The 13,932-nt window shown below is 40.2% G+C and overlaps 1 protein-coding gene across 2 annotated transcripts in view; it reads left to right on the forward strand.

Annotated features, from left to right (window-relative positions):
• Positions 1–13,932, forward strand: part of LOC112249942 (receptor-type tyrosine-protein phosphatase F-like) — a 318,952-nt gene that overhangs the window by 202,643 nt on the left and 102,377 nt on the right. For both annotated transcript variants that reach the window (XM_024419699.2, XM_024419707.2), the window contains one exon: positions 6,465–6,734. In XM_024419699.2, the coding sequence (XP_024275467.1) occupies positions 6,465–6,734 (270 nt within the window). The remainder of the gene's footprint in view (positions 1–6,464; positions 6,735–13,932) is intronic.

The raw sequence follows: 13,932 nt of genomic DNA on the forward strand, positions 1-13,932 counted from the left end.
GTTTCAAGCGTAACCCCAAACAACAGGGGTCAATTATGAGACAAAGGAGTCTAAAATGTCATAATTTCAAAACTTTTTTTTTCGTCCTTCACAAGTGTAGGACTTTGTCAAGCAAACAATTGACAATGTTTTCTCTGTTTTTAATGGAGGAATGAAATACAATCTTTCTTTTACTTGTGGTGCAACGCTGAACGTTTTGATTCAATAGTGCACTTTGTGATAAAAAACACAAAATTTGGCACAGAGGTACAGTACTCGTCAAAGGTTTGGACAAACTTACTCATTCAAGGGTTTTTCTTTATTTTTACTATTTTCTTCATTGTAGAATAATAGTGAAGACATCACAACTATGAAATAATACACATGGGATCATGTAGTAACCGAAAAAGTATTAAACAAATCAAAATATATTTAGATTTTAGATTCTTCAAATTAGTGTCACGAACCGGCTCAAAGTTCGTAACAAAAAGGAGACAACGTGGAGATAAGGAATGACAAAATATATTTATTAACTAAAGTAAACTAAATATAATTAACAACGGTGTGTGTAGTCAGTAGTCAGAAGTGTAAGTGAGTGGTTGAGTGCATGAATGTGATAATGAGGGATGTTGAAAGGTGCCAACGCAAACAACCAAAAACAGCCACAAAAATGCCACAACCAAAATCTGTCTGCATGGAGAGAGTCTCCCCAATGAATGGAGAAGAGGTATATTCATCCTGGGACACACCCGAGCCCATGTGTTCTATTTCACTAATGACCCTCCCGGCTCCTCCCACTGACATCCTTTTCAATTTTTTACACTAATTGTAGTCTCACCCATTAATTTGTAATAACAGGTCATTTTTTGACCAGGACCACCAGAGATGTACAAAAGTTAAACAAAACACCCAAAATGTAATGAAAATCATCCAAATGTATTTGGTGTGTTCAGATGCCCTGTGTGGAGAAAGTCATGGAACCTTATGACAATCATATTAAATGAACTACATTTTTCAGAGATAAATCAGTCCAATTTGACCGGAAGGTTAAAGTAATGATGGACATTTCTCTTTGCTTATTTGAGCTGTTCTTGCCATAGTATGGACTTTTACCAAATTGGACTATATTCTGTACCTTGTCACAACACAACTGATTGGCTCAAACGCATTAAGAAGCAAATAAATTCCTGTTCATTGAAATGCATTCCAGGTGACTACCTCATTATGCCAAGAGTGTGCAAAGCTGTCATCTAGGCAAATGGTGGCGACTTTGAAGAATCTCAAATGTAAAGTATATTTAGATTTTTTTATTTTAAATTTGCTTACTACATGATTTCGTATTAGTTATTTTATAGTTTGGCGTCTCCACTATTATTCTACAATGTAGAAAATAGTCAAAAATAAAGAAAATCCCTTGAACGAGTAGGTGTGTCCAAACTTTTGAATGGTATTGTAGATATGGAGCCACCCCAGATTTGGCCCCTGGGGGGTGTGGCAGTGTTCTACCTGTTTAAATATATGCTTATTTTGGGGAACTTCAACCATTGACTTGTGTAACAAAAGGTTTATTAAAGTGGTACTTTGCAATCATTACCAATTTGTCGCTTTTAAGCAAAAATATGTTGGCGCCTCTAGGGTTAAATGGCTGAGCTGAGAAGGTGTCTCTCTGTGGGAGAGATGGATAAAAACCGTCTCAGCTACCCACACTTCCAGCCAACTCACACATCAGCAAGGCACTTTCTAAAATGGAGGTCTGTGCCCTCTGACAATTTACCTCCCATTAATCCCAGACAGTCTCATGTCTTTTCTCGAATAAAAAAAAAAAGGATTACGTTTAAGATAGTTAACTGATTCCTTTCCTCTTTGTGAGAAATGTGAGAAATATTAACTTACTTTGCCTTCGGAAAGTATTCACACCCCTTTACTGGTTCCACATTCTGTTGTGTGACAGCCTGAACATAACATGGATTATATTGAGATTTTGTGTCACTGACAAATAATACCCAATAATGTCCAAAGTGAAATTTAGTTTTTAGAGTCAAAAAGTATTCAGCCCATTTGTCATGGCAAGCCTAAATAAGTTCAGGGGGGACTTTTTGTATCAATATCAAAACATTTCTTGGTAACAATTAAGTACCTTAATATAATAGATTTCCATTAAAATGGGCAAAAATTGATTTTAGCAACAAACAAAAAAGTATTTTGCTTGGACTGTCTGGGAGTCATCTGAGTGGTGAGGGGAAAACTGAAAACTAGCTGTTATTGGCAGAGAGGCTTGGAACTCTCTTTGTTATCGGTCTCATAACCAATATACCTCACGGAGATGTCACCATGGAAAGTCGAAACTCCCGCCCATGCAAACCTGCTGATTAGAAGGGCCTGCTGGTGTCTTCAACCAGCAACTATCAGGAAATGTTTTCACACTTTTACAGTGTTAGTTTCATCAGCCATGTTATAATATGGTTAAAAAAAACACAGGCATAACAGAATTCTGACAGCACTGGGTCTTTAGCAAATCACATGATAATATGCATGGACTCAGTCTGAGTGCAATAATAGTGGTTAACTTGATTTCTGAATGACTACCCAATCTCTGTACCCCACACATACAATTATCTGTAAGGTCCCTTAGTCGAATACTGAATTTCAAGCACAGGTTCTATCACAAAGACCAGGGAGATTTTCCACAGCCTCATCATGATCATAGCTGCTCTGTAGCTAGCTAGTAATTGGCTTGATGCTTTGCTTGCCTTGTGCCTGGGCTGCTGCATGCCTTGCTTGACAATATTTGTGTGCCTAAAATCTGTGTGCAACCACGATTGTGCTTCCACCCCTACCCCCCTCAGCTCCAAAGCCTTTTCTTTTTCCAATCCCAAATCCTTCCTTCCTTCCCTCTTTCTCTTCCCCCTCTTTCTCTGTGGCATGCCAATGAAGATAAGTGCGTGTCTGCATTATAACTGCCAGCTTCTCATGTTGCTACTGCTGATAGTACTTCCTCTGATACTAAAACTGTTCACTTGAAACCAGTGACTATACCCCAAAGTGTCACTCGCTTCTACGACGATGACGAGTTCTCCTCCTCCACCACTTCCTGGTGACCTTTAACCTTTAACATTTGTCCTCCATAGCCAATAATAACTCAGATAACCCCTTGTTATAACCTCACTCAGTCAGCCAATCAACAACAACCATCATGTCACGCTGTGACCATTTTCCATATCCATGGGTAACCTCCAACCTCCTTATCCTTCTAATAATGTACACAGTGACTAACATTGGTTTGTTATGATTCCTCCTGCCCTGCATTGCGCTGTCCAGCATGTCACGTTGACAGCTCACAGACTCCAATCTAACACATTGGTTAATTTCCTCTGAAAAGCTCAGAGTTAGTAGACCATTGGCCTCAATTTGATTACAGAGGAACAGATATATAAATCTCAAAATCTCAGCATTTACTTGACTTGAATGAATCACACGCAGACTTTCTGCATACAGAGATGGTACACATGGCACACATACAGTATGCATACAATACACACAAAAAACATGCAAAAGAAATGCAAAATCTAAGTCTCTACTTAGGTAAGGTAAGGTGAATAGTAGAGAAAGATTGCAAATGCCCATGTTCAGGACATAGGCTAAATTAAAATGTGATTTTGTTAGATAACACCCAACTGTGGTTCATTATGGGTATCTTGAAGTCCCTCAGTTCTTGTTGCCCTCCTGTAGACTACAGTACTGCAGGAGGGGGGGGGGGTGAAAGGATGGAGGAAGAGAGAGAAGGGAGAAGGGAGAAGAGGGTAGCAACCTCACCTCACACCCCATACACCATTCAAGTCACTTAAAAACTGAGATGTTTGTATTAGAAGAAGAAGAAAAAACTATTTTGGTGCCATGCTAGCTTCAAAACCAGCTTGGAGATATTTACAGTATTTAGATGTAACTGCTGGTCAGCCAGGCAGGGCCGGTGGGCCCTAGAATACTGTAAGTACTACATTACTATGCCTGCATCATTTTGCTGTGGTAAAGAAATAAGCAGGTGATTTCTTAGTCATGATGATAAACACAGTACTTTAAGAGTTGTGATGTGAATAATGTTGCCTCTATTTTATCTTCAAGCACAAAACAGGGGTCTGCTAGAGTTCTCCCCTTGCATCCCAAATGAAATCCTGTTCCATCCCAAATGGCACCCTATTCCCTACATGGTGTATTACTTTTCACCAGAACCCATAGGGTTCCATTTGGGACGCAACCTCTTTCTCAGCAAGCAGCTCTTTGTTGGGCTGCAACCTTGCATTTTTCCTGAGCAAAGAGAGAAAATTGGGAACGTTAGTTATCTTACTGATGATTAAGAGTCTCAGCGCTGTCTGAAAGGGGATCGTTTTGCGGGTAGCTTAATGTGAGATCCTGCAGACCATCTGTGTGTGTGTTGGGAGATCAATTGGGAATTGAAACGTCAAGGCCTGGTTTTTGCTGCTTGCTGTGCCTCACCTGCACAACGATTTGCAACCTCCGCTTACAACCTCCGCTCTGTGAGGTTATAGTCACAGAAATACAGTCATATAGTAGGTACCAGTAGTGGTACCCTGATATATCTAAAAGTTTGGCAACTCCGACTTTCTTAGTTTTTGACCTGAGATCACCCTAAACTGGAATCACGGAATGGCACATAACTGTGGCCTATACCCAGCCTCGAACAGCCAGCCCCCTCCCCTCGTCTCACCACTCTCGCTCGCCCTCCCTCTCTCTCTCTGTCTCTTACCCTCCTCTCCTCCTTCCCCCTCTGTTTTTCCCCCTGTTGTCCATGTCACGTGCTCAGGCGATGTCCGTCTCCGTGGCAACCCATGTTAATGCCAGCCATCTGTATCACAGAGCGTGTAGGTAGCCTAGCGGTTAAGAGGAGCGTTGGGCCAGTAACCCAAAGGTTGCTGGTTTGATTCCCCGAGCTGGCTAGGTGAAAACTCTCTGTGCCCTTGAGCAAGGCAGGTAACCCTAACTGCTCTGTATAAGAGTGTCTGCTAAAATGTAAATGATGGTTCTCTCTTTCCCTCCGGTCCCAGCAGACAGACAATGCAGCCCTTGTCTTTGCAGCGACGACAGCCAACATGACTATCTATCACCTCTCCTCACTGACTGACTGAGCCCATGCAAATACACATTCATTTATCACAGTGATTCCTCACTTGGTTGGAGCTAATTAACTTACTGCTGTGCTTGAGTGAGCCAAATGAAGACATTATGTGCGCATACATCCTCTTTCAGTTTATTTGTTCAAAGTAGTACCGCTCTCAAATTATACAACATTAGCTATACCCTGCTGTGTTTCCGACCTGTTTGTCGGAAGTCTACAACAGCTCAATACATCTCACTTGGTGCTCTGGTTGAGTCAACGTTGTTTCCACATAATTTCAATGAAATGACATTGAACTAACGTGGAATAGACGTTGAACTGACTGACGTCTCTGCCCAGCAAAAATTATACATCGGAGGTGGCGACTAGTAATGTTTTTGGTTGCTTGTACATTTCTATTTATACCCTTTTTTGAAGTACATACCAGCCATAACGGGAGTAAGTGAAGATAGTTTCTCAGGGAAACGTATCGAACGTACTTTGACATTATAACGCTTGCATAGCTGTCTAATGGGAGTTTGAATCTGAGCTTCCTGGGCGTTAGAGAGGAGACATGTCACAGTCATCGGCAACATCTCTAACGCACAGATACTGCGTCAGGTTTCCACTAGCTTCCACAGCCACAAAGTCAAGTTAATTTAAGGTTAGCGTAAGGCATACGGTTAGCAGTGTGATTAAGGTTAGGGTGAATGTTAGAATTAGGTTTAAAATCAGATTTTAAGAAGATTAATTGCGACCATTCTCAGCCTTCCTAGTCAAGGAGTGTGTGTGAGCACTTTTGCTGCCATGCCGTTGAGCTATGTATATTTAATGCATGCAAAGTGAGTAGCATTGCAACATTAATTCAGACATAATGAGCAGTACTTCCCAGCACTTAAGGGGACTTCTAATGGTGTATGGTAGATAACAAGGGAGAAGAAACCTCTTCTATTCACTCACACTTAGAGACAAAACGAGTGTTAGATAGCTAGCTTACTCTGAGTATGGTAGGGAAGCTATAGACTAACAGCAGTAATAAGCTCCAGGTGTGTCTTAATCCACATACCAAAGAAGGAAATCCAAAGGCACTCGTGAGAAATCCAGCCTTATAGGCCACCGTAGAATTTTTTTTGCAAATTTCACATGAAAGGGGAGGAAAGTCCTATTTCACTGTTGAGTAATAATGTGGTCCCACCCTAACTAACTATAGCAGAGTTGCCATAGGCCTCTATTGTCCCAGAGAACAGTGGTATACCCTGCAGCAACAGCCAGGCCTGACCATTGAGGTATTGAGCTATCCCAGCCAACCATGCAGTGTCTCCCATCAAACCTCCACTTCTTCTGCCTCTCACACCCCTATGCTCTCCCCCTGCAGTGAGGCGTGTGCCACCCCGGTTCTCCATCCCTCCCAACAACCACGAGGTGATGCCGGGTGGCAGCGTGAACCTGACGTGCGTGGCGGTGGGAGCACCCATGCCCTACGTCAAGTGGATGATGGGGGTGGTAGACCTGACTAAGGAAGAAGAGATGCCCATTGGGAGGAATGTTTTGGAGGTCACCAACATTCGCCAGTCTGCCAACTACACCTGCGTGGCGATATCGTCGCTTGGTATGATCGAGACCACTGCACAGATCACTGTCAAAGGTGAGAGGGCTGGGAGAAGTGTGAGAGGGGGGTGTGGGAGTTTGAGTGTTTGTTTTGCCTGGTATTTGGTATTTTATTTGGATCCCCAGTAGCTGTTGTGAAGGTGGGAGCTGCTCTTCCTGGGGTCCACACAAAACATGAAACATGACATGATACAGAATATTAATAGACAAGAACAGCTGAAGGACAGAACTACATCAATTTAAAAATGGCGCACGTAGCCTGGGATGCAGTGAATTAGCTATGTTTGGTATCTAGCAAAGTAGCCCTCATTCAAGATCAACATGTCAACATCCAAAATCAATAGATGGATCTGGATCAAGATCAACATCCAAAGGAGATATTTTAGATTAATATTAGATGGACATGTTAAAAATGTCTCACTATGTCTTGGACTGCACTATAAGAGCTTGATGTTCATGAATCATGATCCATTACACCTAATGGCACAACAAGCTTAATACTAATATAGAAATATACTTTTCTTTCTTTAAACATGTATACAGCATTGTGTGAAAGAATAAAAATGTCTAAAAATGATTTACCCACAATCCTCTAAAAGCAGAGTCATATGGCAAGATATGAAATGCAAGGTGATAAAAATGAAAGACTTCCAATGAATCATTTAATCACTCGATTTTCTCTTTCTTTGGTTTTCCTTATAAAATATATTTCGAGCAACATATTAAATTGGATTTATTAGTCGATTATTTTGGTCAAATTAAATGAACAAATCACTGAAACAACTTGCCTAGGTTTTTACAGTATATTTTGGGGGTATTTTGACAGAGGGGATACAGATAGGTGGGAGAAACAGATTGAAGGGTTGGAGAGGGGAATTTAACCCATGTCTTTGGTGGGGAGAGGGGTGATATGGGTCTAAGCCGGGTGCGTTTCCACCAGACCATGGGCTCTGCATGACTTGCATTCATTTTTATTAACACTAGAACCGCTGGGCCTTGATGGACCCAACATTCTAACAGTGTAATTGATATATTTCAAATGCTATTGCAAAAAAATATATAATTTGGTTGTGTTAATGAAGGCCTTGGGCAACATTAGAATACGATATATATTTTATTTCAAATAACACATTTGTTTATGTTACTGTAGGCTATATGTAAAAAAATAATAATAAAACGCGCCAAAATTCAAGTGTCCAATCAATTTTATTCGTGGAGTGCCTTTGTTACAACTATAAAACAGAAAACATATGTGTTAAAACATGGTAACAGCTTCTTTTTATAATGACAAAAATTATATTAATACCCCAATCACCAAGACCAACGGTCAAAGGATGAGCGGTCAAATGATGAAAACATCGGTAGCCTAAACATCATTACAAGCGCCAAGTGTCTTGATAAATAGTCAAACTCGGCACAAAAGCAATAATGGCATTACAATGAGTAGAAGTGTCGATATAACAGCAGTCAGAAATAGTCCATCATTGTCAGCTCATGCTTACATTATAAGGTGTCAGCTAGGTTTTATTTAGCCATTATACCTTGTCCCAACAGTCTTTGTAACTTTCACTTGCTTGACCCACTTTGACATACGTTGGTTTGCTTGTAGCACGTAATGGTCTCCGGTTTTCTCTTTGTGTTCCCATTGTCTTGTCATTCTTCATCACCATTGTGGAGTACAACTGCTGTGCAGGTGCCTTATTTTGCACAGAGGGAGGGAACTCCTGTCTCACTTTGTTCACGGTGCCGGCCAGGCTTGTTTTCTTTGCAAGCAAATTGTTCACCAATGACAGTGAAGTTAAGAAATTGTCCATGGTGACATTTTTGGCTATTTCCAATGTAAGGTTCCACAAGCCCCATCACCACATTCTCTGACACTCGCTCACCTACTGCCCGATGTGGATATTTTCCCAGATGAAAACCGTTCAGCATCTACAATTACGCACACTCTCATTGGTTAACCTGCTCCAAGTAGGCCAGAGAAGACTGATAAGACTGCTTATATTTGGTGGACTGAAATAGGGTACATATCATTTTAAGATTTGAATTAGACCGGATCAATGCAATAGAATGGCTCGCCTTGTTCTTCATTCACAATTGGTGACGACATAATGATGCATTGTTCATTTCCCCTCGTTCATCAACTCAAAGCCATCATATTTTACGTAATTTATTTAATCTGGTGTTATATGTGTGAAATTAGTTTCGGTATAGTCTGGGTTCAGTTTCGTGGCAATTATCCGGGTGATTGTCAGATGGGCATTGCACTTTCAACTGTGGGAAGAGGGAGAGGAGCAGGCCCTACTGTTTGGAGAAGGAGGGGGAATGTGGGAAAACCATTTTAAAAAATGGCATGCCCTCCTTAAACTTGTTATAACTCCAGTTCTGTTTGTGATATTAAGATTCGTATAACAACAGTGTGTTGTATGGATTTATTTAGGAAAAGTCAAGGATGGAGGGGGGCATGACTTAAAACATGTCAGAGTAATAACACACTATATAATTCATGAGGAGTCAAAATTACTGCTTTAGCGGTTCTAGCAGTATATGTTTAAAAAAATATATTATTATAAATTCACCCAAAAATGATTTCTAACAGTGTGGCTGTGTGGTTGAGTGGATACAATTCCAACAAAATGTATAATCTTACTGCCCCTCCCGTTTCTAATCTGTCTAAATAAAGCATTGAAAAAATAAAGGTGGAATTCCACAAAAAATATTCTCCATAGGCCCTTATCAGTCAATGTTTAGGCCGTAAACCATTTGCATTTCAATACCATTGATTGTATGATAAACATAGTGTTTGTGTTTTGATGCTAACTTTTACATGCATGCACTGAAACCCAATAAAGTGTTTTCACAACACTCTCTTAAAACCCCAATTTTCAGGTTAAAGAACTACTTTGGGTGTTTCAGACGACTTCATTTCTGTTTTAAAGCACTTACATTGGGTTTACATTTGAAGCACCCTCCAAACGATTTCAGCTTAAGGTGCTCTACTTTTCATGGTTTCATTACACAGTCATGGTGGTAAGAAACATTCTATTTTTTACAGTACAGACGACAGTGTGTTCATTAATACTGTCAGCAATAGTTCAATATGCCTGAAACTTTACCTTCCTGAAAACCTAACTGTGACAAAGTAGCGAGATGACAAACTAGCGAGCAAAGCCTTTTGTGTTTACTTTTCAATTACAATGGGATACTGCTTTCGGGAAATCCAGTAGGCTTTCTCACTGCTTCAAATATAAAAGGCACAAAGTCATATTTTATTTATTTTCTAAGGAAGGGTCTTAGCTATGGACTAATGATTCCAGATCGAATTGGCCAAAGACTCAGTTGAACATTTAATTTACTACTTTGTTCATTGCATGTGAAATGCTTGAAGCCCAAATCAGTTCTCATATCATCTCTACATCCTCTGAGTTTAGTGAGTTGAGTACATGGAGAGATAATGAAGTCAGTTCCTTCTTCTAGGGATTAATATATTAATATTAATATTTGCACTGGCTGAAACAACACATAATATTGGATTATTTGTGACGCTCAAATACTTATCAGTCTAACCAATCATTAATTCACTAGAGTTATTATAGAGAATCTCAGTTATTTCAAAGAATTTTTGAAGAGGAAAGCACTACTACTTCTAGTAATGGAAAAAGTTTCTGGCTCATTAACATATTTAAGGCGTGCCTTGTAAGAGGCTATATTTGTTGCACCTGTGAGTGAGAATGCTGTACCCCCACAGAATACAGTAATATACTATATTTTCTCAATTCTACCAACCTTGTCCTGAAACTTTACAGTGTCTTATTGGCACTGCTGCCAGTAATTTACTGTCGTTCAGAATTCGCTACCAATTTTGCATTTTTGGAGCATCAACAACCTTTTGACCACATGTGGGTGTGTGGTATTGTTTCTCAAGCATTAACATATTTTGAGGCATGTCTTGTATAAGGCTATATTTGTTGCACCCATTGAGAGTGCTGTACCAATTTAAGTGATATGTGGTTCCCTAAAAATTGCACTTATGTAGGAAACAGATCAGAGTGACAGCAAGTCTCAAATCTTTAACGGTTGAGCGGCTAGCAATTTCATTTTGATCTGTTTTGCCCTGTAGTCACTATCAGTTTAGAAGCCGTTCTTAAGGCCTAAAGTGCAAGTGATATAAAACACCAAATATCAGTTGGTATGCTGCAATAAATAATTAAATATTCACCATTAGCAAATGCTGAATGGATTTTCAGTTTAATTCAACAATAAAATACTTTATTGATGTTTTGCTTTAAATTCACTGCAGCATACTGTAAATGATGGTGCATTGAGAAATATTGTGGGAAGAGAAAGAATTGCTGGCTCAGTAACATTCAGTATTTTAAGGTGTGCCTTGTCAGTGGCTATATTTGTTTCGCCTGTTAGTGAGAGTCCTGTACCATTTTAAGTGATATATGGTAGTAGTTCCCTAACAATTAAATGTATATAGGGAACAGGTCAGAGTAGTGGCGGGTCTTAAACCTTTTAATGGTTGACTATTTATCCATGTCCATTTGATCTGTTTAGCCCTGTAATAATGGCCAGATTGGCAGCCTTTGTCCAGGCCTCTAGAAGTACAAGTGATATTAAACACCAGGTATTCATTAGTATGCTATAATATGCAAATGCATACAGCCAACCTGCTTGCGCTAATCCCTTGTAATTACTGTAGGATTTTTTAAAAAACAGTTTAATAGTCACTTGTACTTTGTTTCATTGCTCTGGCATCATGTTTAGGCCTCTAGATGTACAAGTGATATAAAACACCCAGTATTCATTAGTATGCTATAATATGCAAATGCATACAGCCAACCTGCTTGCTCTAATCCCTTGTAATTACTGTAGGATTTGTTTATTTATTACAGTTTAATAGTCACTTGTACTTTGTTTCATTGCTCTGGCATTAAGTTAACGTGAATATCTCACTATTGTATTGGCACTTTCCATAGATAGTCAGAATCATATCATAAGATGTCCTTAAATACAACAACATGATCAGTAACGGTTATAGAAACGTTTTACTTGCAATGACTGTAATATGTGTTTGTTTTATCTACCGTGGTTGAATGCACTGACTGTAAGTTGTTAAGGACAAGAGCACCCGCTAAATGACCAAAATGTACATTTAAAAATGAAAACTTTCAAGGAACACTGGGTGATACGTCGCTGCAATGCGTAAATCCAATAATATGCTGTAAATTAGATTACAGTACCATTTTTGGTACTATAAAATGCATTACCATGAAATGGATTACGGTAGCTGTAGGTTAAAATAAATCAACGTTACTTACTGGCCAATTGCTGCAGGAAATGTTTTAAAGTGTAAGCAAAATACAACTCCCCAATTAGCTCATGATATCACTCACAGTGTTGACAGATGGTGGGATATTTTCAAGTCCTGGGAGAGGCTCTCTCTTCTCTACAGACTCACACCTACTGATGAATAAGTATTCCGCAACTTTGTATATGTGATGCATGCATAATAGGCCCTAAAATAGTCTAACTTCTAACTTAACATCACTCAGTACTCAGAGCAATACTGTCAGGGTTTCAAAAGTTTTTCAAGCTTCTTTTGCCTTTTCTGGATATGGCGCATAATTCTATGTCCCAAATGCCACCCTTTTTCCTACATAGTGCACTACTTTTGACCAGAGCTCCATGGGCCCTGGTCAAAAGTAATCACTATATAGGGAATAGCGTGCCGTTTGGGATGCAGGCAATAATAGCAGATGTCAATAGCAGATGTCAACCAAGGCGTCGGGAGTTGGGGGGGGCTGCGGCTGTAGGGTTGATCTCTTTCTCTAAAACCTCTCGGGTTGCAGTGTCTCATCCCTAATGCCCATCTGACGTCTGGAGGCGGGCTGTTACCTCTTACTTTAGCAGAACCATTTGGACTCTGACAGTAGTACAATAATGCACAACACAAAAGTGATTTAGCAAACATTTTCAGCCACAATTTTATTACAATGCAGCCTCTTTCCATTTACAAGGGAAATAAGAAAACCTGGGAGAGTGTGTACATTACCATTACCATGAGGTAAAGGGACAGATAATCACTTTCTTTGCAGAATGGTCCTACATCTTGAGTGTTTCAAACTCAAATGCTCTGCGAGTGCAGAAAAAAAATACATTCATATTATACTATATGTTATATCATGTATTATAAACTGGGTGGTTTGAGCCCTGAATGCTGATTGGCTGAAAGCTGTGGTATATCAGACCGTATACCACGGGTATGACAAAAATACATATTTTAACAGTTCTAATTACATTTGTAAGTAGTTTATAATAGCAATAAGGCACTTATGGGGTTTGTGGTATATGGCCAATATGCCACGGCTAAGGGTTGTATCCAGGCACTCTGCGTTGCATAATGCATAAGAACAGCCCTTAGCTGCGGTATATTGGCCATATACCGCACCCACTTGAAATATGTCACCTTGCAAGTCAACAGAAGGTAAAATAATTGCAAAATATGAAAAGAAAACCCTCTCAAGAAATCCTAGCACTGGCCTCCCGGGTGGTGCAGCGGTTAAGGGCGCTGTACTGCAGCTCGAGCTGTGCCATCAGAGTCTCTGGGTTCGCGCCCAGGCTCTGTCGTAACCGGCCGCGACCGGGAGGTCCGTGGGGTGACGCACAATTGGCCTAGCGTCGTCCGGGTTAAGGAGGGCCGGTAGGGATGTCCTTGTCTCATTGCGCACCAGTGACTCCTGTGGCGGGCCGGGCGCAGTGCGCGCTAACCAAGGTTGCCAGGTGCACGGTGTTTCCTCCGACACATTGGTGCGGCTGGCTTCCGGTTTGGATGTGCGCTGTGTTAAGAAGCAGTGCGGCTTGGTTGGGTTGTGTAACGGAGGACGCCTGACTTTCAACCTTTGTCTCTCCCGAGCCCGTACGGGAGTTGTAGCGATGAGACAAGATAGTAGCTACTAAAACAATTGGACACCACAAAATTGGGGAGAAAAAGGGGTAAAACCACCTAGATAACTTACATTCAGTTCACTCCATTTTACATTGCTTACATTGATTTTCAGTCAGTCTACTTAAGTCTGCTTTCTATGTTGGTTATTTATTCAAGACTAACAAAAACTCTTCTTCAGTATCTTTACACTCCCTAAATATTATAATTTTGTATTGATACTCAATTACCTCACATTGAACACATTTGTCACACAAAGGTGTGCTCCAAGCCCTGAAATAGTTTT

The sequence above is a fragment of the Oncorhynchus tshawytscha genome, linkage group LG01 (genome assembly GCF_018296145.1).
Source record: "Oncorhynchus tshawytscha isolate Ot180627B linkage group LG01, Otsh_v2.0, whole genome shotgun sequence".
In the NCBI taxonomy this organism is placed as follows: domain Eukaryota; kingdom Metazoa; phylum Chordata; class Actinopteri; order Salmoniformes; family Salmonidae; genus Oncorhynchus; species Oncorhynchus tshawytscha.